Here is a 24,303-nt window from a genome sequence, read left to right as displayed (position 1 = left end):
TTCCGGGGCGGGGCGCGGCGGCCGGAAGTGCGTGGCCGGCCGTGGCCATGGCGGCGCTCGGCGTCGTCTTCCTGGTGCTGCTGGAAGCGGCGTCCTGGCCGCCGGCCTCGGGGTCGGGCGAGGAGTTCTGGCCCGGCCAGTCGGCGGCCGACATCCTGTCGGGGGCGGCGTCCCGCAGACGGTAGGAGCGCGTCCGCGCCGGGGCGGGGCGGGGCGGGGCGGGGCGGGCTCCACGGCGCGGACACCCGCACCCTCGCACCGCACCCAGCACCGGCCCCCGCATCGCACCCCGTCAGCGCCGCACCCGCACTCCCGCACCCGCACCCCCGCACCCCCGCACCCCGCACCGCCCCCTGCATCGCACCCCGCACCCCCGCACCGCACCCGCACCCCCGCACCCCGTCAGCGCCGCACCCGCACCGCACCCGCACCCCCGCACCCCCGCACCCCGCACCGCCCCCTGCATCGCACCCCGCACCCCGTCAGCGCCGCACCGCACCCCGCACCTGCACCCGCACCCCGTCAGCGCCGCACCGCACCCTGCACCGCCCCCCGCATCGCACCCCGCACCCCCGCACCCGCACCGCACCCCGCACCGGCACCCGCACCCCCGCACCGCACCCCGCACCGCCCCCCGCCGGCCGTCGGAACTGCGCCGCGAGGCGGGCTCGGCGGGGGCAGCGGCGGCGTCCCGGAGGCCCCGGAAGGGCCGGCTGCGGGTCAGCGTCGAGCGGCGGGCGCGGGGCCCGGCCCGACCTCCTGGGCGTGTCCGCGCGGGGCCGCCCCGGCTGCCCACGGGAGCGTCCGCGGCGGGAAACGGGAGTCTGCGGTCCCGCCGCTCCCGGGGCTCAGCCCGAGCAGCCCCCGCCGCGCGCAGACGACCCGGGGTGGCCCGCGGGGCCCCTGCGGCTGCGGGCGGGGGTGACGCCCCAGCGTCCTCGGTCGCGGCGGGGGCTGCGCGGGCCCGGGAGCCGCGCGGTGTCAGGCCGGCGTGCGGGGCGGGCGCGGGGCGGAGGACCGAGCGGGCGCTGCCGGCGACGGTCTTCGCTAGACCTTGAGACGCGACCCCGCGTCCGCGCCGCGGCTTCTCACGGGTGTCCTGCGTGAACCGACGCGTGCGGAGGCTCCGGTTCCCTCCGGATCCCGCAGACGGGCGGGGTCTGCGGTGACCGCTCAGAGTGGAGCCGGGCGGCAGACCGGACGAGCGCCCCGCGGGCGGCCGGTCCTCGGGCTCTTGTGGCCCGGACTCCGCCGGTCGCAGGGCGCGTGGTTGCTGGCCCCTGGCCGGCTCCGTGAGTGGTGGGCTGTGCCCGCGCGCTGGCCGCTGCCCCTCCTCGCCGGGAGCTGCCCAAGCGCCGCTCTCCTGCCGCCCCCAGGTACCTCCTGTACGACGTCAACCCCCCGGAGGGCTTCAACCTCCGCAGGGACGTGTACATCCGCGTGGCCTCCCTCCTGAAGACGCTGCTGGAGACCGAGGAGTGGGTGCTGGTGCTGCCGCCGTGGGGCCGCCTCTACCACTGGCAGAGCCCGGACATCCACCAGGTGCGCATTCCCTGGGCCGACTTCTTCGACCTTCCGAGTCTCAACAGAAACATCCCGGTCATCGAGTACGAGCAGTTCATTGCAGGTGAGGCCGTGGTCGGAGCGGTCAGCTGGCTGTCTGTGGCCAGGCGCGCTGACCCTCGTGTGCGCGGGGCCCGCGGCCGTCTCGCACCACAGTTCCCCGCCGTCCTGCTCCTTCCAGAACTGGTCTAGGGACGCCGATCTGAAGTGTGCGAGCGCGTGGCCCCTGCCTCTGAAGCCTGGGGCAGCGGGTGAGCCCGCGCAGGGCGCTCCCACGGCGGTGGGGAGGCTGTCCGTGCAGGGGCCAGGCGGTGTCCCCAAGAGACAGCTGTCCGTGCCCCAGGGGGCGCTGACCTGCTGGCATCTCCCTGCGCTGCTGGCGGAGATTCTCGTCGTAGTGTGTCTCGTTCCCCTGAATCCTGCACAGTCTCAGCTTCTTAGCGAGCGAAGTCGAGGGTCTGCGCAGGGCGAGGGTGCACAGGGTTCAGCGTTGTGTTTCCAGAAGACTCACGCTTAAGAGGCCGCGACACCCTTCTGCTGCCCCCTCAGCCGGGACAAGGGGAGGGGACGAGGGGGCGCAGACACGATGCGGAGCTCCTGCCGCGGGAGGACCCGCGGAGCTCTGGCCGCCGCTGCGTTTTCCACATTCTGCTCTCACGGCACCTTAGTCCCCGTCCCTTTGGGCCGTTCCCGTGGCGGGGTCAGTCCCGAGACGGCTGCAGGCGTGGGGCGATACGGACCCGCTGAAACCTTCGTTCACGGGGAAGAAGCAGACTCTGAGATTTGGAAGAAGCACGTGTGGAGCGCATCCTTCTGGGACCCGTGACGGGCGCCGTCGCCGGGCGCCTGGTCTGACCGAGTCTGGGCATCGGCCTCAGACTTGTCTCAGCCACGGGTCATGGAGCCTCCCGGGGAAACAGCCCTTCACCTCCGCACAGGGCTGTGGCCAGGGGGTTTCTTGACAGGCAGATACGGGGACGGGTGTGAGGTGGTGCTCAGTGGGGGACACGGGGTATGTGGGGTGGGGCGCCCGGTCCCCTCCCTGCTGCTGCTGAAGCCTCCGGCCTGGGGCCAGAGCAGCTGGGCGGAGAAGGCGGCCATCCTGGGTGACGGGCCACGGGCGGGCAGACCCGCTTGGCCTCCACCTGCCCAGCCATCTCCCTCTACAGAGGGGGCAGGAAGGGAGCCTGTCCTGGGACCTGCTGCCGGGACACGTGCAACAGGGCAGCAGGCCTCTTGGCCTTCCTGCGACAGGGGCCTCTGGAGCTCCAGGACCAGACGCCACCCGCGGTGCCGCCGAGTGAGGGGGAGGGTGGAGGAGACACCAGACTTGCACCCGGGGCCGGGCTCCGCTCACCCATCTTCGTGAACACTGTGCGCGTGGCCGGCAGGTTCCGAGGGGAGGGGGTGCCGTGGCGGGACGGAAGCGGACTCCTGCTCTCCTGGGGCTCCTGTGGGGAGCGGGGAGGCGGAAGCCAGGTGACCGGGAGGAGGCCCCGGATGGCGAGGAGCGGCTGGAGAAAATGAGAGCGGCACCGGGCTGTGGGGCGGGGGGCTGTGGCTGGCAGGTGTGCTGGGGTTTAAACGGCTTCCCGAGGGGTCAGGGTCAGCCCTGAAGGGAGCAGTCCCCACGAGGCTGGTCCCTGCAGGGAGGGAGCGTGTGCCGGCGGGGCGGCGTGGGGGACAGCACGTGTGGGGCCCGTGGCTGTCGTGAGGACCGGGAGTGCGGGGCGGCGAGGGCAGGCCCGGCGGCTGGAAGCGGGGCAGGTGAGGAGCGCCTGAGAACAAGCAGGGCCCGGTGAGCTCCGGCGCCCCAGGCAGCGCCTCTCCGCCGCTTGGGACCTCGTGCCCTGATGCCGCTCGCGTCCCGCGTCTGCCCCCGTGAGCTCTCTGCGGTGCGCGGGAAGGAGGGTGGCGTTCAGGGAAGCGATGGCTCTCGTGCCGCGTCCGTTCTGGTTCTCGTCACGCGGTCGTCCTTGGCCTGTTGCAGAGTCCGGCGGGCCCTTCATCGACCAGGTGTACGTGCTGCAGAGCTACGCGGAGGGCTGGAAGGAGGGGGCCTGGGAGGAGAAGGTGGACGAGCGGCCGTGCCTCGACCCGCTGCTGTACTCGCCGGACAAGCACGAGTACTACAGGTGCGGCTGGGCGGGGCCGCGCTGTGGCAGCCGCGGCGGTCGGGTCGCCCGGACCCCTTTGCCATCAGGAGACCTGCCCGCGGCGGGCTGTCCCCCCAGCGGCACCCGTGGACAAAGCATCCGAATGACTGGGTGCTCGAAACTCCGTGCTCCGGGAGGTCGTTGACGGGGCGCGGCTGTTCTGGGGCCGTTACTGCCGGGCTCTGGCCAAGAGGCCCCGTTTGGGTCCCGTTCCCGCCCCTCTGCACGCTCTGCCGGCCGGAGTTCCCCGAGTGGCCCCCCGGCCCCGTGGAATCGGATGGGGGTCGTGGTTTCTTCGCAGGATCTCAGGAGAGCGTCACCAGCCGGAGTCCCGAGCGGTCGCTCTTCCCCGAGAGCGGGGCCGGCGTGTCGCGGTGAAGCCGTCCGCGTGCGCGTCTGGGCTTAGGCGTCGCGCGCTGGGCGCAGGCTGACGGGGGCGCTGGCTCTTGTTTTCCAGGGGCTGGTTTTGGGGCTACGAAGAAACGAGAGCGCTGAACGTCTCGTGTCTGTCCGTCCAGGGCTCGGCTTCCGTCATGGCCCCGGTGCTGCTGAGGAACACGTCGGCCAGGTGAGCGCCGCCGGCTCCGCTTGGTCAGCGGCTGGGGAGGCAGCGCGTGTGCGCGTGTGTGTGCGCGTGTGTGTGCGTGTGCGCGTGTGCGTGTGCGTGTGCGCGTGTGTGTGCGCGTGTGCGTGTGTGTGTGTGCGTGTGTGCGTGTGCGCGTGTGTGTGCGCGTGTGCGCGTGTGCGCGTGTGTGCGCGTGTGTGTGCGCGTGTGCGCGTGTGTGTGTGCGTGTGCGCGTGTGTGTGCGTGTGTGTGTGCGTGTGCGCGTGTGTGCGCGTGTGCGCGTGTGTGCACACGTATGCCTGTGTGCTTGTCGTCCTGCCGGCGTCGGGATCCCTCTTGGCTGTGGCCTGTGTGGCAAGCACGGGAGAGGTAAACCTCGTCCGCACCCCATTCTCGGGCCACAGTGAGGTGGGGCTGAGAGGGAGGAGGAGGCCGCACGTGTCCCTGGGGAGAGCCAGGTTCGGGACTGTCCCCACGCGTGGGTCCCTGCGGCAAGGGCAGCCACTGCCGGCGGGAACTTAGCGGCCGGCGTCTCGTTCTGCTGCTTGTGGGCGGGGGAGTCGGAGTCACACCGGGATAGCCCGGGGCCCTGATCGAGGGGGCGGTGGGCAGGTGTGGAGTCCTGGGGGCAGGGGACAGCGAGGGCTCAGGCCCGACTGGAAGGGAGCGGCGATCTGACCCTCCTCATTCACCGGATCCGGTGATTGCCCGGGTGGCTGACACGGGGTGAGGGGGTGGCCCGCCGTGGCCCCCAGCCGCGTCACCCGAGGTCCCACCTGTGCTCGCCTCTGCAGGTGGGTCTCTCACTCAGGCTCCTCGGAGTGGTCAGAGGGGTGGCCGCGGCCTCCTGTCCGCGCCGTCCCCTCCCTGGCACCCTGTCCTACTCGGGACATGGGGATGAGGGCAGAGTAGGAGGCCACACGCCTCTCCCAGATGCGTGCCCCCGCGTCCTCTAGGTCCGAGTGGACATGGCCCCTGCTGGTGTGTCCCCTCTGCCCGTTCTGATGCTTCGGGCTGTTTGGTCGCCCTGGACGGGGCCTGACGTGGCCTCGCTCTGCAGGGGAGCAGTTGAGCGCTCTCTGGGTTCTCGCGGGTGGCTGCACGCAGGGGGGATGCAGGCGTCCTCCTGTGCGGTTTTGCCCTCGGGCTCGAGTCTCGAGAGTCCCCGACCTCGCAGAGAACCGCGGCTGCGCTCCTGCTGCGAGCCCCCTCGGCGCGGTCCGGCTCCGTGGGCTGCCGGGGCCGTCTCACTCGTTCACCTCGTCCCGTCTGTTTTGTGTCTGGTGCGGGTCGTCCCGGGGCCTTGCCCAGGTCAGTGGCTGGGACAGGAGAGGACGATCCCCGTCCCCGGACGCTGAGAACTTGCACGCCCGCCCCGGGAGTGTGTGTGGAGCCTCCTCCCCGAGGGGTCCCCCCACGGACCCGCGTGCGCCCGGGAGGCGCTCAGCTCGGTTCCCAGCGCACCTGGGGCAGCCGCACCGGCCGTTAGACGCTCCGTGTCGTTCCGAAACAGGTCGGTGATGCTGGACAGAGCCGAGAACCTCCTGCACGACCACTACGGGGGGAAGGAGTACTGGAACGTGAGTGCCCCGCGGGTCCCGCCACACGGCTCGGCGCGCCTGCGAACATCTGAGACGGGGCGCTGGCTGGCCCGCGTGGCGGGGGTGCGGCGGGGGGTGGGCACAGCCGCCGGGGTGCACGTGGTCGGCTGGTCGGCGTCTCTCACAGTGGGGCTGTTGCTTGCGGCAGCCGGTGGCTGGAAGAAACGCAGCCTGCCGTGAGCTCCGGCCCCACGCCGCCGCTTGCTGTGGGTGACCGGCTCGCCTGCGTCCTGGGGCGCGTGCCTGGCGCTTCGGGCAGGAGCCTGCAGAGTCGGGCTTCATGCCCCCTCCTCGTGGCCGCTGGCTCGTGCTTTGGGGGGTCTGCCCTGAGCGAGGGGTGGGGCGCTCCCGTGGGCGGCTGGGCGGGAGGACCCGGGAGACCCCTGCTCCCTGGACACGTGACGTGGGGGCCTCCCGAGTGGGTCCTTCCCGAAGCACGGAGGGGCCTTGTCGTCGCTGCCCACGGGGCCTGCGCCTCTCATGGGCACCGTGGCCCTGAGCTAGTGGTGAGGACAGTGGCTCCCTTCAGTGGGGGGCCTGTCCCTGCGTGTGGGGACCGTCCTGGTGGATCATTCTGCGTTCTGGTCACTGGGCTGTCGCCAGCAGACTCAGGAGCGCGTCCGCGTCCGAGCTCCTCGAGTGCTGGGGCGGCGTCCTCGGGTTCCCTGTCGCAGCCGGGGGCCGGTCGGCGGCCTGGGCTGCGGGGCTCCCGGGCGGGGCGGGCACAGCGGGGCGGGGCGGGGCGCTCGGCAGCGGCTCTCTGGCCCGCAGACCCGGCGGAGCATGGTGTTCGCCAAGCACCTGCGGGCCGTGGGGAACGAGTTCCGAAGCAAGCACCTGAACTCCACGGACGAGGCCGACAGGACCCCCTTCCAGGAGGACTGGACCCAGATGAAGGTAGCGCCTCCCGCGGCGCACGGTCGCCGAGCTGGTCTCTGGGCAGCCGCGGACGCCCCTCGGGAGGGTCCCCGTGTGTCCCCACAGGCTCCGGGCGACGGCTCGGCTCCCTTTCCCCTCGGCAAGCTGGAGGCGCCGCTCTGGGAGTGAGCGCGGCCGCGGACCGGTCCGTGCCGTCCGCCCGGAGGTGCGGGAGCCGCAGAAAGTGAGGAAGGCGACGATTGCGCCGGCGGACGCGGGGTCGCCGGTGTCGTGGAAGTCGCTTCTGGAGGGTCGGGTTTGCACGTAACCGCAGCCGGTTACACGCTGCTGTCCCGAGCGGGCGACGCTTCCAGTGTCACAGGCGTCCCGGCCAGCCTCCCGGCACTGGTCCCCTGGGCGCCTTCCAGCGCAGCGACGGGATCCCATGGCGGTTACGGGGGCGTTCGGATCGCATCTCTGGGGAAAATGCAGGAATAGGTGGTTTTGGTCATCTAATTTGCACGTTTTCCCCAGAGTTGTGTTTACCTGATGGCGCTCGGATAGAGGGTCTGTGTGATTCGCCAGTTCGCGGCCCAAGAGTCCCCTAGATGGGCCCATGGGCGGGCGCTGCCGTGAGGGGGCTCGCGGTGTCCCCAGGGCTGGCGGTGGCCTGGACGCTCAGCGCTCCCCGTCCTCCTCTGCCAGGTCACGCTGGGCTCCGCGCTGGGGGGCCCGTACCTCGCGGTTCACCTGAGGAGAAAAGATTTCATCTGGGGCCACAGAGAGGATGTGCCCAGCCTGGATGGGGCCGTGAAGAAGATTCGCAGCCTCATGAAGACCCACCATCTGGACAGGGTGTTCGTGGCCACGGACGCCACCAGGACGGGTACGCGGCTCCGGCTCTGCCGGCCCCCGTCTGCCGGTCCCCGTCTCGTCCCATCCCGGGCGGGCCCAGGTGCACCGCGAGCCCGCAGCGTGGCCAGGAGGCAGCGCCGGGTTTCGTGCCGGGGCCTCGGACCTGAGCCGCGGAGCCCGCGGAGCCCCCGGTCACCGTCTCTCCGTCGCTCTGCAGAGCACGAGCAGCTGAGGCGGCTGCTGCCCGAGATGGTGAGGTTCGAGCCCACGTGGGAGGAGCTGGAGCTGTACAGGGACGGCGGCGTGGCCATCATCGACCAGTGGATCTGCGCGCACGCCAGGTGCCTCTGCCCGCGGTCGGCCCTGCCGTGGTCTGTCCCTCTCCGTGGCGGTTTGTCCCGCGTGGGCTAGGCTGACACCCGGCTTCGTCTCAAGGCTGTGCTCCCCACCCGTAGCATTCTACCCGGTCCCGCCAGCGGACTGGGTCCCGGCGGTCCCCGTAGGGACCCCACCCGGGACTCTGCTCCCCTGCGCCCGGCCACAGCCTCCCGTCACGCGTGTCCCTGCGGAGCACAGCTGTGGTCTCCGTCTGTGTGTCGTCGTCGCGGGAGGCAGGCCCACCCCAGAGGAGAGCGGGGGGACCGGGCCCAGGAGGAGGCCAGCACGCTTCGAGTGGGGGGCCTGGTTTCTCCGCATCTGTAGGGTCCCCAGAGCCCCTGAGCCCGTGCATACAGGCTGTGGGGACAGGGTCCTCTTCCCCACCTCTGTCCCCAGGTCTCAGCCTGGCTCTCGGCACCCCGCCCCCCAGCCCCAGACTGCCGGGCGCTGGCCGCGTTCTCAACCCCCCCGTGCGGGACCCGTGGCCACTGCTCCGCGCGTCCGGCCTGGCCGCAGGGCTGCGGGGTGAGAGGTCCGGCCGGTGGGTGCCAGGCCCCTTGCAGCGGCTCTCGTGACCTGCTTCCTTGGCAGGTTCTTCATCGGCACCTCGGTCTCCACGTTCTCTTTTCGGATCCACGAGGAGAGGGAGATCCTCGGGCTCGACCCGCGGACGACGTACAACCGGTTCTGCGGGGACCGGGAGGAGGCGTGCGAGCAGCCCACGCACTGGAGGGTGGCCTACTGAGCCGCCGGCTCCTCGTGGGCCCCGCGCCCGGGACATCCGCACACGTGGCCTCGTCTTCCTCTGAGCACCCGTGTGGCCTCGGGTCGCGTTGGCCCTGGCCGGCAGGCAAGGCTGCCCCACCATTGCTTCAGGGTCACGGTCCCTGCTCACAGCCACGTGAGCCACGGCGCACGCCCGTTATCGGTGTTTCCCCCGCCGTGGGCTGCCTGGGGCTCTGCTGCTGGCCGGGCCGGTGTGATGTGAGGAGGTGCAGGGGCTCGGGCTCCTGGAGGGCGTCCGGATCCCCACGGGCTTGCTGCGTTTCAGCCTGCCGGCCCGCGCATCCTGCACTTGGACCCGCGGGAGGCGCCGTGTGTGTTAGCGGGAAGGCGAACCCCCACCTTGCAGAACTGGGCCTGAGGCCTGTGTTGGCCCGTGAGGGGCTCTCTGCTCCCCGGCTCGGGCGCCGGAAGGTTCCTCAGCAGGGCTTTGGGGCTTTGTCAGGTCCACACACAGGAACCCTGTGGCTGGCTGAGGCGCTGCGGGCAGGCCACGGCGAGTGTGGCGGCATCGGGGGTCGGATACCCCGGGCCCTGCCTCGCGGTGGGCGCAGTGCGCTGAGGGGCGAGGGGACGAGCAGGACGGTCACTCTGGCCTCCGGAGGGCTCGTGCCGCTGCCCAGAATCCCCTTCTGGGCCTCAGGTGTGGCCACCACGCACCCCCTCTGACCAGGAGCCCCAACTTCGCACAGACTGCCCGGGTGACCCAGGGACGGCTTCTGTGTTTTCTTCCCGAGCTTTGAAACCCGCCCTGAGTCGCGCTCGGTTCCCGTGGTGTCCCCGTGGCGTGCGGGGAGATGATGAAGTATTTATTCTCTGCTAATTTGTACCTTCAAATGCTATTAATAAAATACATTTTCTAGAAAAGTGGAATTCTCGGAACAGTGTCTTCTTACGCCCTTGAATTTTTCCAGCTGAAAACGACACAAACAGTCCAGACTTTGTCCTCACTCTGTTTGAAGGAGAACGAACGCTTTGTCCTGCTCCGTGTGTGGCCTCCCCTGGGGACCGCGGTGGCAGGGCCGGCGAGCACACGTCTCCCACCGCCGCTGGACGGCTGCTGCCCGGCTGTCGTTGGGAAGAGCAGGGCCCGGGGACAGCAGCAGGTCAGGTACCGGGAAGGCCGGTCCTGCCGGGTCCGTTCCCCACAGCACATACGTGCTAGCGGGCGGCTCAGCTGTGGGCGGCCCTGGGACCCCACGTCCCTGAGCCGCTGTGTGGCCGGAGCTGCTGTGACCACGGCCCGGCCCGGCCCCCGGGAGGAGGAGCGTGGGAGGAGCGGTGGAAGGCGTCTCCCGGGACCCCCTGGAGGGACTGAGCAGAGAAGGGGGTGGACGGCCCACAGCTGCGGCCAGGTGATGGGACGGGGCCGTCCGGGAGGGCAGGACTCCGGCGGGGCTGGGGGCAGGCCAGGCAGTGGGAGGACATGGGGCGGGGAGGGGTAGCGCGGGCACAGGAGGAAGCACGGGAGCCGTCCACCTTGGTGGCCTCAGCCCGGCAGGTGGACCATCGGGCGGCGGAGCTGCTGTGGTCCTGCCCCCCGACCTGTGCGCCCACCTCCAAGACGGGCCGGGACAGCCCCGCACGCGAGAGGTGGGAGCGTTGGAGCCGTGCACACGCCTGGAGCCCAGCAGAAACCCGGTGCCTCCCTGGGCCTGGCCGTGCCCCCGATGGGGCAGCTCAGCATCCCAGCCAGGGCAGCAGGCCGGTGCTCCATGGGGCAGACGGCAGGTGCACGGCGAGGACTGTGTTCACGGACTCGTGTGCATCTGTGCGTCGGCACCGCTCCGTGGGAGAGGGGGGTGCGGTGGCCAACGGGCCCCTTGTGATGCCTGGGCCTCCCGCTCCCGAAGACTGTTCCCTTTGAGCAGGTCAGCGGTTTCCTGCGGCACATCCAACTCCCCACTGGGGCCCTGGGCGCGGGGGGCCGTCGCTGAGGGTCCAAGGGGCCATGGGCGGGGGGACCACGGCTGCCCTCCCTGCGCTGGTGGGGTGCTGGGCACCGCAGCGGGCAGGGCACTTGAAGAGGCTACTGCTGGGCCTGGGGAATCTGGCTGACCTTGCCTCCGACCCCAGTCTGGAGAACCGTAAGCTTCCGGGCACCTCAGAGCCACACCTCGGAGCTGTGCTGGAAGGGCTGGGGACGCGGGGTCGACTCTGACCGTGGGCTGGGCACTGAGCGAGCGTAGAGGGGCCAGGTCCCCTGGCGACCCAGGCATGCCCGCCCCCCGCCGGCCACAGACCCTGACTCCTGGCAGCCTCCGGCCTGACTCTGCACACCCCGCCGTGATCCGGGCCGGGGGCTGACCTGCCACAGCCTGCCGCAGCCTGTCACACTTTCCCCCCGCCCCAGCAGGACAGGCTGGCTGTGGAGAGGGGCAGAACAGTGTGGACCGTGGAGTATGTCTGCTCGCTGGCCCCTTCTCCCCCATTTACAGATGGGGAAACTGAGGCCACTCAGGGCAAAATAAATTGCCAAGGCCACTGTGGGACCGGAAGCCTGACCCAGGCCCGGCCTCTGCAACCCTCCTCCCTGCGGGTCGTGCCTCCCTGACAGAGCGCCTGGTCAGTGCACCTCGTGTGTACCCCCCACCGACTCTCCTGAGCGACCTCGCCCCCCAACCTTGGCCCCCCAGGCTGGGGCTCAGGCATGCGACCTGGGGAAACCCTGTACCCACCGGAGCATTTGGCGCTGGGGACACGGCACCTCCCTGAACCGGGCCTCCCTTGGACCCGGGCCCTGGGGCCGCCAGCGTCCGTGGGCAGGAGCCGCGGTCTGTGTGCCCCTCATCCGGCCGCCGGGTGCCCTCACCCTCTCCCCTCTGCTCAGCCTGGGGAGCCCGGCTCACCTCGGCAGCAGGGTCGCCCCTGCTGGCTACAGGCTCAAGTGTGCGCGACACAGTAAACCGTCGGGAGCTCCCTGGTGGGCAAAGCAGGAGCCGCGGTCAGAGCCCGTGGGTGAGCCTTGCGACGTCCCTGACCCTGCTGTGGAGTGTTCCCGTCACAGGGTTTCCGCCGCGCTCTCCAGAGTGAAGCCACGCGCTGCCCGGAAGGTCTGCGTGGCCCGAGTGGGACGCTGGCCAGGACCGCTGCCGGCGACCCGAGTGCAGACAGAGCCCCCCGCCCTGGCCTGGGCTCAGGAGGACCCTCAGCAGAGCAGAGTGTCACGGTCCTGCGGCCGCGCCCCCCACCCCACCTCACCGTCCCGCCCCTCCCGTCGGGGGCACTGTTCCCTCGGATGCCTTATCCCGTGGGCCCGAGCATGTCCCTGAAGACACCATCAGGGACATGAGTGGCAAGCAGCCTTTGAACGGCCAAGGGCAGGTCAGGCGTGGCCACCACATGCAGACGCGGCCACAAGATGTGGTTTCAGCTCCCTGTTTTCCAGACCGCCGTAGACGCCCACGGGGTCCAGTAACAGCTCCAGCCCGTGTGCCCCCTGCGGACGCCCTGCCCGGCTCGGCCGCCCGCGGTGATGGGTCCCAGGCCGCCCCCTGCACTGCCATGTGTGTGTGCCCATGTGCGCCCGTGTGTGTCTGTGTGTGCGCCTGTCCACGTGTGGCGTGGGTGTGTGTCAGTGCGTGTCTTCACGTGTGTGTGCACATGTGAGTCTCCACAGTCGAGACAGTCCCTTCTCAAGGGCCCCCTCCTGGCTCCCCTCTGCTGCCCCCGTCCACGCCCGGCGGCCACCCCCCAGTCCCCGCCGCTGCCATCTGTCACCTTGTGAGGTCAACGGAAGTGAATCGCGCCATCCGTAGCCTTTGGGGGTTGGCTTTGCTCCCCCAGTGGCCATCAACCCCTTCATGTTCGGGGCGTTAGCGTCATTTAATTAGCAGCATACTGACGGAACATTCCAGTCCACGCGGCTTCTGTGGGCGGGGCCCGCGTCTGGGTGGCGTGTGTGCCGACTCAAAGAGGGGCTACTGTGTAAAGCCGGCACACATTTGCATGCGGACGGCACGCACCGTGTTCAGCCTGAGATGCCCTCTGGGCGCACCAGCCCCGCCGTGACCCTGCGCACTGGAGCAGCCCGGACGCCGGGCAGGGGCTGGGACAGCCGCCAGGAGCAGCGTTCCCTGGGGTGGACACACAAGAATGCCGTTCAACGGAATCGAGAGCTCGGGGTCCTCTGTGCTGGAGATGGGGCCGGTGAGAGCCGTCCTTGGACGGGTGGTCAGGGACCAGCATTCAGGGGAGCAGGACCACCCTGACTCTAGGGCTGCGTGCAAAATGTGCTTGGAGGCCACGGATCTAAGGTCCGTGAGGACTCCCGCAGGGGGACTGAGGCACCTGCACCGGGAGGTCCGCCTGACAGGAGAGAGCTGGGCCCCAGCGGGTGGGAGAGCACCAGAGGAGAAGGCGCCCGTGCAAAGGCCCTGAGGTCAGCTCAAGTCTGGCTTGTTGGAGAAACACAAAGCAGGTTCCAGCCCAGTACAGTGGTGCCGGGGCACGGCACGGTGCCGGACAGGATGGCAGGAGCCCTACAGTCATGGGGCCCCAAGGCCAGTGGCAAAGGGCCTGGGGTGGGAAGCACTGTGCTGCGGTTTCCAGCTGTGGAGAGGGTCCCAGCTCTGGCAGGACGGGGCCCGGAAGGAGCCCCCGCAGTTGGCCAGCTGGGAGCACGAGGAGCAGAACCAGGTGCCCGTCGGTCCCTGGTGGGACAGTGGGCAAAGTCCTAAGCCCAGGGCGTCCGATGGGGACGTGATCAGAGCTAGACTGTTGCCCCAAGAGGCCCGGGCTGGGCGCCCCTTCTCCTGGGGCCTGGAGGCTCTACCTAGCGAATGAGAAGAGGCGTCCCCAGAGCCAAGCCCTTCCCTGGAGGACGGCGCCCTCTCCAGCTGCTTCTGAGAAACACGGCGACACTCGATCTTCACCTTTCCTGTTCCAGCCTGCGGCCAGAGCGGGACAGCGCGTGCGGACACGGGGGCATGCAAGGGCTCGTGTCCTCACCTGTGCTGGAGCTGCTGCGGGGACCGGGGAGCATCTGGAGGGGCACGGAGAGGAGCGCACGAGCGAGGACGCCGTTGGCGCTGCGGCCCCAGAGGCGCGAGGCATGACCTGCGCAGTGACCATGTCCTCCGTCCTGCCGGGCCAGCCGCACCTTCCTGCCTGCGCACATCTCTGTGGGCCCTGGTTCCGGAGGCGGTGCCACGGGCCGTGGACACTCGCCGCTCTGTGGCCGGCGCTAGAAAAGCCGCAGACCGTCCTGTGGACCTTCACACCAGAAAGAAAGGTAAATCATACGAAATCCAAGGTGTTATTTCAAGACAGACTTTCAGAAATTCTTCTTCTGTTGCTTGTGCGCCTCTCTGACCACGGGCCCCTTGGGGTCGATGCCGCTGAGGTTTTGGGTGATTTCACGAAAGTAAGGCGTCATCTCCATGCGGGACACAGGGCTCGGAGGGACTCCCCAACCAAGGGTCCGAGGCCTCCCTGAAGAGGTGGGCACGGGTGTCAGACAGGGTCTGGGTGAGTCCGGTGGGTCCTGGCCCAGAAGAGCTCCCAGAGGAGGTGGGACAGCTGCTGGCCCAGGCCTGTGGCAGCTCTGCCTGGCCCTCTCCAACGGGGCTCCTGCCGGGGGCCGTGTGTCCATCAAGACGGCAGAGACCCGCCAAAGCTGCTCCACAGTCAGCAAGTACAACTGCACCACTCAGAGGCCAGGAGTGGCCACCTTCAGGCACAGCTGGATCTAGGGCACCCCTGGGCCCAGCCCCAGGTGTGGGTACAGCCCCTCCCAGGCCAGGTTGTGGAGGGAAGCCACCCCCCTCTACCTGAGCACAGCCGCTCTGCCCCCAGGACTCGGCCCACAGTCCCACACGGTAATCCGGGAAACCCTTGTCCGCACTCCCCTAAACAGGCTGGGGGGACTTCAGGACAGAGGTCGTGCCTTACGCCTCGTTTCCTTCCTCCTGAGATCACTCTTTCTCATCGTTCTGTCTGCGTCTGCGTCTTAATCCCTGAGCCCGGGAGCGGAGGGAGCGGATCCAGCCTCCCCTGCCTGACTCGCGGCTCTGCGCTGGGTGTCGGGGTGGGGGGCACCACGCTCCCAGCAGACGGCCAGGCCCAAGCCCCTCCGGAGGCCGCCCCCACCCTCCTGTGCCTCTCCAGGGCCCCCGGCCGCGGCCCACTCACTGCCGCTCTAGGGACAGGCCACCCGTGTTGGGACCAGGCCATGGGTGCTCCCGCCGCGCGGTGGGTCTCTCCCTGGAGTGTGAGATGCCCCAGCCGCCCCCACACGGGATTTTGCGGCAGGAGGTCGCGCCCCCGGCCAGCTGAGGAGCGGGTCTGCCTGCAGGTGCAGGGAGGGAAGCCGAGACGCCAGACAGAAGATGCGCACGCGTCTCCGCAGGGGCGCTGGTGACAGCGGCTTCGGACCGTGCACGGCAGGCTCAGCTGGGCCACAGCAGGCCCTCCCCGACCTGCCCGAGTGCCAGGAAGGAGAGACACAGGGAGCCACACACCTGAGTGCTTCCCCAGGGCACCCTGAGAGCTCCCCAAGGACACACCTGACCCTCCCCCAGGACGAGGCTCCCAGGCCCGCGGGGCACAGGACGAAGCCCCTGGATCCTCAGATGACCGCCGTCCCCGGGGCCCTGTTGGGGGTTGGCCGCCCGGAACCTCCACGTCCCCCCCAGGCTCTGAGTCTGCTCAGGGCACCAGGAGGCTCTCTGCTTCCCCAGGGCCCACCGTACATGCGCGTACATATGTTTCTAACCCGGTCCGCAGACCCCCCGGCAGACGGCCATGGACGCCCGTCAGGGCTCGGAGAACCAGGAAGGCTCGGGAGCGGCACGGCCCTGCCCCCCACCCCAGACGGCGCCCGCGGGCAGGTGCCTGGTCTTGCGGCAGAGCCCCTCCGTCAGCACCCTGGGCCAGGCTCTGAGTCCACCACAGCGTGGGGGTCAGTGGCCACCTTTCCGCGGCTCCCAGGAAATGCCCACTGGCCCCTTCTTGCCCCCAGCACTGCAGAGATGGCCCCTGTCGTCCTGCCCGGGGCTCCTGCCGGGACGGCCCAGTGAGCTTGGAAACACAGGCCCCCACCCCAGGTGTCCCGGGACCCCAAGACGGCAGGGTGAGGAGCCAAGTAGGCGGGGGAGGGCCTGGGTCCCACTGTCCCGCCTGGACGCATCCTTGCCAGGCCCGCACAGCCCCACTCCTTCTCCTGCCCCGCCCTGATGCTGCCTCCACTCTGTGGCTGAGCCCCATATCCCCAGGGCAGGGACACTAGTGATGGCCCCATGCACTGCTTGACCCCAGCCCACCCCCTGATGCTTCACAGCCCCGCAGGCCTTGTCAGGGACTTTGAGCCTGTCCGGTGCCAGCCCCACCTCCACCTCCTCCCCGGGCACCTGTGGGGTGACGTCACCACAGCCCCCCCTTCCCAGGAGTCCCGCAGCCTCTCCTGGTCCTCCGTCCCCCTACAGCCCTGGCCTCGGGCACCAGAGCTCTTCGGGTTCCCTTGCTCTCAGGGACCTGCTCTGCACCCCTGCAGAGACCCCCCAGCCCACTTCTCTTCCTCTCTGACCTCCCACCACCTGCCCCCGTGCTTCCTGAGGAGGCAGAGCACAAGCTTCCCGCCCGGGCTCGACCTGCTGTTCCACCTCGGTCGGGTCTGCGCTGGGTCCCGAGCCTCGTCGGGGCTCTGCACAGTCGTCCCCGCTGCTGGTCCGGGGGCCCCGCCTCTCGGCCCCCAGCCCCGGGCAGTGGGCGGCTCTCGGCTGACGTCGCTGAGGACACTCACAGAAGATGTGACAGTCGCTGTCCTCCGAGCCGCAGCCCGGGCCGGGCTCGCTCACCCACGCCCCTGTTTGGGACCCCGAGGCTGTCCACACCCCTCCACTGACCGCTGGCCAGCCTTGGACTTCCGTCTCTGTGGACACTGGCTGATCAGACACGGGCCCTGTCCGGCCCTTGGGCCCGGGGGTCTGAATGGCTCCCCACCTCACGCCGGAGACTCCAGTGCAGGGAGCACGGCTCCGGCTGCGGAGCGAAGCCCGGGTCCCCACACGGCCCCTGACGCCAATGCTGCTGTCCCCACCCCATCCCCCAAGCAGGGAAGCCTCACCCCTGGCATCTTCTGGGCCCCCTGGGGATGGTGGTGCACCGTCCCCTGGCAGACTGGCGCCCAGTGGCCGTCTCCCCACTGCGTCCTGGGGGCGAGCACCGGCCTCAGGGACACAGCGGGGGTGGGGGGGTGGGAAGGCCACATGCCCTGGGCAGCTGTAGGTGTCTGCCGGCCATCGTCTCCAGACTGGGCAACCTCTTGACCCTGACCTCTAACCTTGGGCCGACCACCTCCTCACAGGCACCTCGGTCCAGCAGCTCCTCCCCCCTCTCAAGCCATCCCAGGCCTTGCACTGGAGTCCGAGCCCCGTCCACCCTGGTGGCACAGTGGCTGGGGGACCCCAGGACGGGGACCTGTGGGACCAGTGGCCGAGCTCTCTCTCACCCCGGGACTCCGAACCATCTTGTGCTGGGCGCCCCTGCCCCGCAGCCAGAGCCAGCGTCTCCCAGCTCTGTCCAGTCCTCACCCTGGGGCCCCCTGGCTCGGCCTCCGCTCTGACCTGGGCCCCCTGGTGCCCGCCGCCCGCCGCTGGGGGAACAGAAGCAGGACCTCAAGGCCTGGCTTCATTGAACACCTGTGGAGCCCGCCCGTGGCCTGCAGAAGGAACTGTCCGGACTCCTGCCCTTGAGCCCCCGAAACCCTCGCCGCACCCCAGGCCAGTCCCAAGCCCCCGAACCTCCCTTGAACCACTTCAGATCCTCCCAGACCGCAGCCGGCCTCCTTGTCTCCAGGCGGGCTCGGAACTTCCGCAGCGGGCATCAAGGGGTGCAGACCCCTCGGCCCCTTCCATTCGGGGGACAGCTAGAAAGAGGCGTTCCAAACCCTCCCCTGCCCTCGGCCTGCCCTCCGAGCCCCAGGCCCCACCCCCCCACCCCACCCCCGCTCGGCAGCCCGGCCTCACCCCGATTCCTGCCCCAGTCCCGTCACCGCCCCGCCGGAAGGAGACCGTGAACACGTCACTCTTGGCTCTGGGGACGTGGCGATGTTCGCGTGCCGGTCCTGTTTGGGTCCCACCACCTACAAAGACCCCGCGCCACACACGGAAAGGCCCGGAAGCCCCGGGGACGGCTGCGTGGACGGGTGAGGAGGCGAGAGACACCCTCACCCGGGGGCGTCCAAGCCACCCTGAGGGACCCCGGGGGGGTCTGGCTCCAGCCAAGGGGACCTGGGGTCCCAGCCTTGGCCCAGGGCCTCCGTTCAGAGATTAGAAATGCCGGTGGGCAGGTTGCCTCGTTCAGGTGGGAAAAGGGGCCATGGTGCTCCCCCAGACCCAGGGGGCTACGGGGCCTCCCATAGCCTCAGCTCCCTCCGGTGAGTCCAAGCCCCGCCCCCAGGCCTGGGCCAAGGTCACTTCCCATGAAACTCCGGACCTTGCCCTGCACCTGCAGCCCTCACTGGGCCCCGCAAGGACCCTGGGGAGCCGCTCAGGCTCTAGCAAGGGGGCCCGGCTGTTGGCTCTGGGGACGCAAGGGTGAGTGACATCGGTGCCCCCACTGAGCTGCACCCACGGAGGGCTGGGGAGAGCAGCAGAGCAGGACAGAACCCAGGGGGCAGGGAGACCCCCACCTGCCCCAGCAGGACGGCCCCGCCCACGGGGAGCCAAGACAGGAGGCGGCGTGGAGCAGACGAGCTGGCCCGAGAGAGGTCATGCCCCGGGCCCACAGCCACCAGAGGGCCACAGAACACTGACCAGCGTCTCAGGTACATCCCGCAGCCTCCCGAGCGCGCCCTCTGCTCCCGACCACGGGCTCCTCGGGGCCCGGGGAAGGACCGTCCTCCAGCTGCGGGAGCTGCGGCCCTCACCCCAGGCTCCGTCTCGGTGGCCACGCGGCCTGTCCCCTGCTCCCGCCTGACCCCACCCCCACCATCGCCTCCCTCTTTAGGGCCCCCTGGAGGCGTCAGGGCCCCCGGGGGAAGCCACTGGAGAAGCCACGGGAGAAGCCACTTCTGCACCTGAGCTTCGGGCTGCCAAGGCCCTTTTCCTCACAAGGTCACCTTCTCAGGTTCCAGGGTTGGGACCTGGTGTTTGGGGCCTGGTCTAACCTCCACAACCTCCAGTTCAAGACCCGTGGGGTGAAGAGTGCTCAGGAAGGCGCCTGAGCCGTCGACCAGAGATGGCGTCTCCACATGTGGGGCCGGACCACCCAGGGCAGAGGGACGCTGGGGCGGCCGCTGGGTGGCCTGTCCCACGGGGTTGGAGAGTCACCAGGCTGTAGCCGGGGGCATTTCACCAACAACCTCCTGGGGACGCAGCGGCCCGACCCGGGCGCACCCCTCCCCGCGGAAACTAACGGAGAGAGACACGTGTCCGCGAGGGGCTGGACGGCCCCGGCAGCCGTCCCCTGGTGCGGGGACCCCGAGTCGCCAGCCGCGAGGAGCACACGGGCTCCGCCCAAAGCCATGGGCCACAGATGGGCTCCGGGACCCTCCCAGGGCTGGCGTCCTGGGTCCAGGAGGGAGGCAGCCGGTGGCAGGTGGTGGCCTGGGTCCCGCCCGGCCTCCCCAGGGCCGCCGGGACGGCCTCCGGAGAACTCGAGCCGCAGGTGGGGGGACAAATCCCCTCGTGTCTGTCGCCGGATTCAGTCCAAATCGATGTTCACGTTCATGTGACAGCAGCAGCAGACGGGCGTCCCCGGGTCTGTCCCCCTGGCTACGGCAGACGAGCCGCGCTCCCCAAACTCCTGTCCCTCCTCCTGGGACCACAGAGTGTCGCTTCATGTGAGAAATGTCCTCGCAGGTGAGCCTCAGTGATGGTATCAGGAGGACATCGTCCTGGGGGACATCCAGTCTGGGGGCCCCACAGGGAGGAGAGGAACCACAGAGAGGGCCACAGCCGGGCAGGGGCCCGAGACGCCGCGGCCGCCGGGAGCCCAGCTTGGCCGTCCCCCCGCGGCCTCCAGGAGCGCGGCTGCGTGCTGGGGCTTCAGGCCTCCGTCTGTGGGCTCTGCTGTGGCGACCTCAGGACACGCCCAGGTCTCGGGCTGACTGCCCGATGTCACCGGACTGTGCCCCAGGCTGGCTCTGCGGGGGGCGCTCAGGACGCCGCAGGGCATCAGCCTTGAGTATCCCGCGCGATTTACATCTCTGCCAGTCCGCACACTCCAGAGGCAAAGCCGGGACCTGCGGGGGGAGGTGGACCCGGCAGGGCGGGGACAGGCCTGTCCCTGCTTGGGAGGGAAGCCTGGAGCCCCCGTCCCAGGGCTGCGCCAGACTTCGGTTTGGGATGGGCCTCCGTGCTCCCACCAGCAGGGCAGGTGCACAGACCGGGGCTGCTGTCCGCCCACACCTGCCCTCAGGCTCCAGCCCTGCCGAGGGGACGGCCAGCTCCACCAGACTTGTCACAAACTTTCTCCCCGCCCCCCCCCCCGCTTCTCCCCTGCTCACCCAGGAGCCGCCCGCAGTCACCCCTGAGAGGCCCCCGTGGTGGGACAGCCGGCGCAGCGTCCTGCCGAGGCCCGGAATTCCTCCGACACCCACTGAGAGAGCCTGAAATCAGCTCCAGCTCAGGGGACACCAAGGTGACGCAGCCCTGGCCCAGGGGACACTCAGGTCCCCACCCACAAATTCTGGAGGACAAAGGCTGGCGTGGCTGCCAAGTTTTGGGGGTGATCTGCTGTGCAACAGGAGTTCACGAGCTCACAGAGTGAGCCAAGGGCGCAGGGGATTTGGAGGTGACGACCGGTCACTGCAGGGCTCAGACCCTTGGGCACGTGGCCCAGGCTGCTGGCTTCGGGGCTTTCTTCTGGTGCTGGCCTGTGGCTCTGGTGGCCTTCGCTCTCCTTTTTTGGAGCCGACAGCTGTGACCTGGGGCCCATGTCCCGACCTCCCAGAAAATACGAGGCAAGTGGAGATTCAGGCTCACTGGAGATAAACGTCCCGCTGCTTGTGGTGACAGAGGGCTGCTCATTCTGCACAGCAGTGTCTTCTGCCCTGAGGCCCGGAACATTCTCAGGAGCTCTCCCAGCATGGGCAGCTGCGCGTCCCCAGAGGCACCCTTCAGCCCCCGTGGTCGGCCTGCCCGTCAGTCCTGTGCCCGAGCCCGGCTCCTGAGCCCAACGGACGGCCGACCGGAGCAGGACCTGCAGGACGGAGCACTGGCTGGGCGGGGAGGAGGCCGGCCAGAAAGGCGCCCTGTGCGGATCCCAGGCCGAGGCCGCAGGGAGGGGCCGGCTGGAGCCGGGCTGTGGGCTCCCTAGCCAGGTGCTAACGGGGGTCGGGCCTGACGCACACTCCTCTGGGCTCCAGAGCCATCTGTGCCCGCAGCCGGCCGGCCAGGGCCCTCGAGCCACATGAGGTAACGGTGAGGCCTCGACATTCGTGAAACAGCCCGTCACAGACTCGGGGTTCTGTTTCTACAAAAAGGTCTTTTCAGGACAAACCAGGACGGCTCCACGTCCCCTCGGCCTCGCTGTGCCATGGACGAGCCTGCGGGGGATGGGTAGTGATGTCATCTGTGCGTGTCCCCGAACAGGCAGGACCAGGCCTTCCCCCCCCACCCCGGCCCCTGCCCGCCGACACTCCTGTGCACGAACCGGCTGCAGGCAGGGGCCCTCCCCACGGCTGCTTCCACCCTGCCCCAGCCAGCTGGCCCTCACTGCGGTCCCCAACCGTGCTGCGTCATGAGGGCCCCTCCCTACCCTCCTAGGCCCTCAGCTTCCTGGGGACGCATGGACGGAGCAGCCAGAGTCCAGGCGGCGGCAGCCACGGTGACAGGAGGTCGCCCCCGTTGCCTCTACTGCCCGAACACCCCAGAGACAGCGAGACCCTCAACAGGTGATGGCCAGGACCCAGGACCCACGTTTAATATCCCCCCCGCCCCCCCGCCCCCCGTGAACCGTCCACCTCCCGTCTCCACCGTCTGCCCCCACGTAACACTTCCGGAGTCAGAAGGTCGTCTGGAAAAGTCGTTCGCAGAAATTACGTAATAATTTACCACCTGTCGGTCCGACGAGGCTTTTGTCACGGTGTTTGGAAAGCAAAGGGTGTGAACACCCCGGCCCGTGAAAGCGTCGCTGTCTGTCGCTGTTAGTCCCGGGGCACGGGCAGCTCTGCCCACACATCAAGGGACTGTCGTTGGCCCGTGGCCCCCGAGTACTACCGAGTTCCTTCCTCCTGGACGTGCCACGGGGGCTGCGGACGTCCAAGTGCTGATTTCATGGCCTTGATGCCAACTCGACGTCTCAAAATAAAAGCCTCTGTCGTTCTGTCCTCTTCACGCGCTCTCACCCAAACTCGGAGCCGCCGACGGAGCTCGCTCTCTCACGGCCGCGAGCTGCCTGGGATCTCACTCTTCTCGTCAAACCATCGAACCCAACTAGACTGATTTTCTGTCAAGAAAGGTCTGACCCACTTTTTCAGCTGCAGTAATTCCCCAGGATATTCCCCAAGAAAACCACTGAGCAATGAAACTGTAGAAGACACGCTGTGAAGCAAGTTCCCGGAGGCGGTAACAGCGGCACAAAACCCACGTTACAACAGGCCACGGAGAGAAAAAGTGCTGCACGCTGCTTGCCTTTGTGCGAAATCCACGATTTAAGTAAATGCGTAGGCCAGTGCCAGGTGACCCAGCGCTGAGGGGAGGGTAGATCGAGTGTCCGTGTTTGCTGAGTACTGCACCGCCGCCAACTGCATGTAAAACCATCCCTGAAACGTCCTTCCTTCGCCACTTCTATGGCGCATCAGGATCTGCGTCTCCTTCGTGTTTGATGAGAGGGAGACGCGCACACGCGGCTACGAGCGAGTTAGTCTGGCCGTTGGCGCGCGGCGAGCTGCCGGCCGCGGGACCCCGCACGGAGCACTGTCCCCCCGGACGCTCTTGTGCGGGTCCGGGGATCCCGGGTCTCGCCTGGGCATCTCGCACAAGCCGCCGTCGGTGCGGGTCCTCGTGGGAAGGCTCTGGGGCCGCGAGCCTGTAGCGGTTCGTGCTCTTCCAGGGCCTACGTCCCGGGAGGCTTGGGCGAGTGGCAGGACGGCCGCGAGCAAACGCGCGCCTCTGGCCGCCCGCTGTCCCCGTGTCCCGGGCACGGATGGAGCAGCGTAAGCGTTAGGAAGAGAGCACGCGGGGAGCTGGACGTTCCGGGGACGGTGGAGCGTGAGTACGCACTTCGGGAGACGCTGTCGGTGGCCCCGTTTATGAACCGGGAAGGTTCTGTTGCTGTGGGGGCATGTGTTCGAGCCCCATGTTGGGTGTAGAGATGACTTAAACAAACAAAAAACCCTTCCTGATAGTTCCCTTAATTTTTTTTAAACTTGGGGAATTTACATTCGCTGGCGTTTTATTTTTTCTGTGTGTATTACCTGTGTTTGTGTAAAAACAAATCCATGAGCCCTTAGAATATCATAAAAATGGAATTTTTAAAAAGTCTTTGTTCGGGGCGCCTGGGTGGCTCAGTCAGTTACGCATCTGCCTCTGGCTCAGGTCACGCACGATCGGAGGTCCTCGGGCGGAGTCCCGCATCGGGCTCCCTGCTCAGCCAGGGCTCTGCTCCCCCCGCCCCTCCCCCTGCTTGTGCGCGCTCTCTCCCGCTCTCTCTCTGCCAAGTAAACAAATAAACTCTTAAAGCAAGGAAGTCCCAGCCAGGTCACCTGCTGCAGCTCGGCTGTGACCCTCGCCTGCGTGGGGAGGTCAGTGTGTGGCCGGGTGACCCCGTCGGCCGGGTGTGGCAGTTGCCATCAGCCCCCAAACGTCTCGGGACGTCCTTGTCTTTGTCCCTTGCATCGTGCTGGCCAACTCCACCCGCTCGTCAGCTCGTGGTTTCCGATTCTTGTTTTCTTGTCCGTTCTTACAACTTTTACCAAGTTCACTTTAAAATCTGGGGTCTGCTCTGAAACATGGGAACGCGTCCTTACCGAGTCTAACCCAGTACCGACCATTTGGATATTCCTGGTTGTGCTTTTCAGACATCTCGTCTCCCCGAGGGGGTTTGCCGCCTGCTCTGACTGTGTTCCGGAGCTCGGTGTGACCCCGGCGTGCTGAGGGGGAGAAGAGGTGGAAGCCCCAGGAAGAGGGCCCAGACTCGGGGCACGCCAGAGCCCGCAGGACGCGGTGGCCCTGCAGGTGGAATCAGGCAGGCGGGGAAGCACGGGGCCCCCCACAGGGCACAGGGCCTTTGCACGGCCCTGACTGCTGCAGGGGACGTGCCCACGACCCCCAACCCACGGCGTGTGAGCACCCGTGGTCGTAGCCCAGCCCAAAAGCTGAACCGCAACAGCTCTGTGCACCCCATGGAGTGGCCGGCTGGGGTCTCCGCTGAGCCTCGGTGTGCAGGGCCGCGCAGGGTGGCCGCAGGCAGGGCTTCGGGGCTGCTCTGCTGTTGTGGGACCCACGCTGCCCACAGGGTCATGGGGGGGTGCGCGGCGCCTGCAGGTGCCCACGGGGCTTGGGCACTGCGATGCGGGGACGCGGGGGGCGGGCATGGGCTCTCCGTGGGGGGTTGTGGGCCCAGCAAGCGGCTGACCCAGCTCCGCTCCGGATTCCGG

At 68.7% G+C, this 24,303-nt stretch overlaps 1 protein-coding gene across 1 annotated transcript; it reads left to right on the top strand.

Moving 5' to 3' along the window:
• On the top strand, window positions 1-8,830 carry POFUT2 (protein O-fucosyltransferase 2). The gene is made up of 9 exons (XM_032357298.1): window positions 1-181; window positions 1,377-1,627; window positions 3,554-3,698; window positions 4,177-4,287; window positions 5,798-5,864; window positions 6,657-6,782; window positions 7,449-7,629; window positions 7,816-7,939; window positions 8,568-8,830. The coding sequence occupies exons 1-9, from the start codon at window positions 48-50 to the stop codon at window positions 8,719-8,721; spliced, it is 1,293 nt and encodes a 430-aa protein (XP_032213189.1). The 5' UTR covers window positions 1-47; the 3' UTR covers window positions 8,722-8,830.
• Window positions 8,831-24,303: the final 15,473 nt, after the last annotated feature.

The sequence above is a fragment of the Mustela erminea genome, chromosome 1 (assembly GCF_009829155.1).
Source record: "Mustela erminea isolate mMusErm1 chromosome 1, mMusErm1.Pri, whole genome shotgun sequence".
In the NCBI taxonomy this organism is placed as follows: domain Eukaryota; kingdom Metazoa; phylum Chordata; class Mammalia; order Carnivora; family Mustelidae; genus Mustela; species Mustela erminea.
The sequence above is the reverse complement of the archived record's forward strand: the minus strand, read 5'-3'. Positions and strand labels throughout refer to the sequence as shown.

Bases quoted from the DNA above. Each gene is read 5' to 3' on its own strand.
- POFUT2 (XM_032357298.1), top strand. From the start codon at position 48: ATGGCGGCGCTCGGCGTCGTCTTCCTGGTGCTGCTGGAAGCGGCGTCC. The intron at 1,628-3,553 runs GTGAGGCCGTGG...GGCCTGTTGCAG, and splicing joins GTACGAGCAGTTCATTGCAG to AGTCCGGCGGGCCCTTCATC. The intron at 3,699-4,176 runs GTGCGGCTGGGC...CTTGTTTTCCAG, and splicing joins GACAAGCACGAGTACTACAG to GGGCTGGTTTTGGGGCTACG.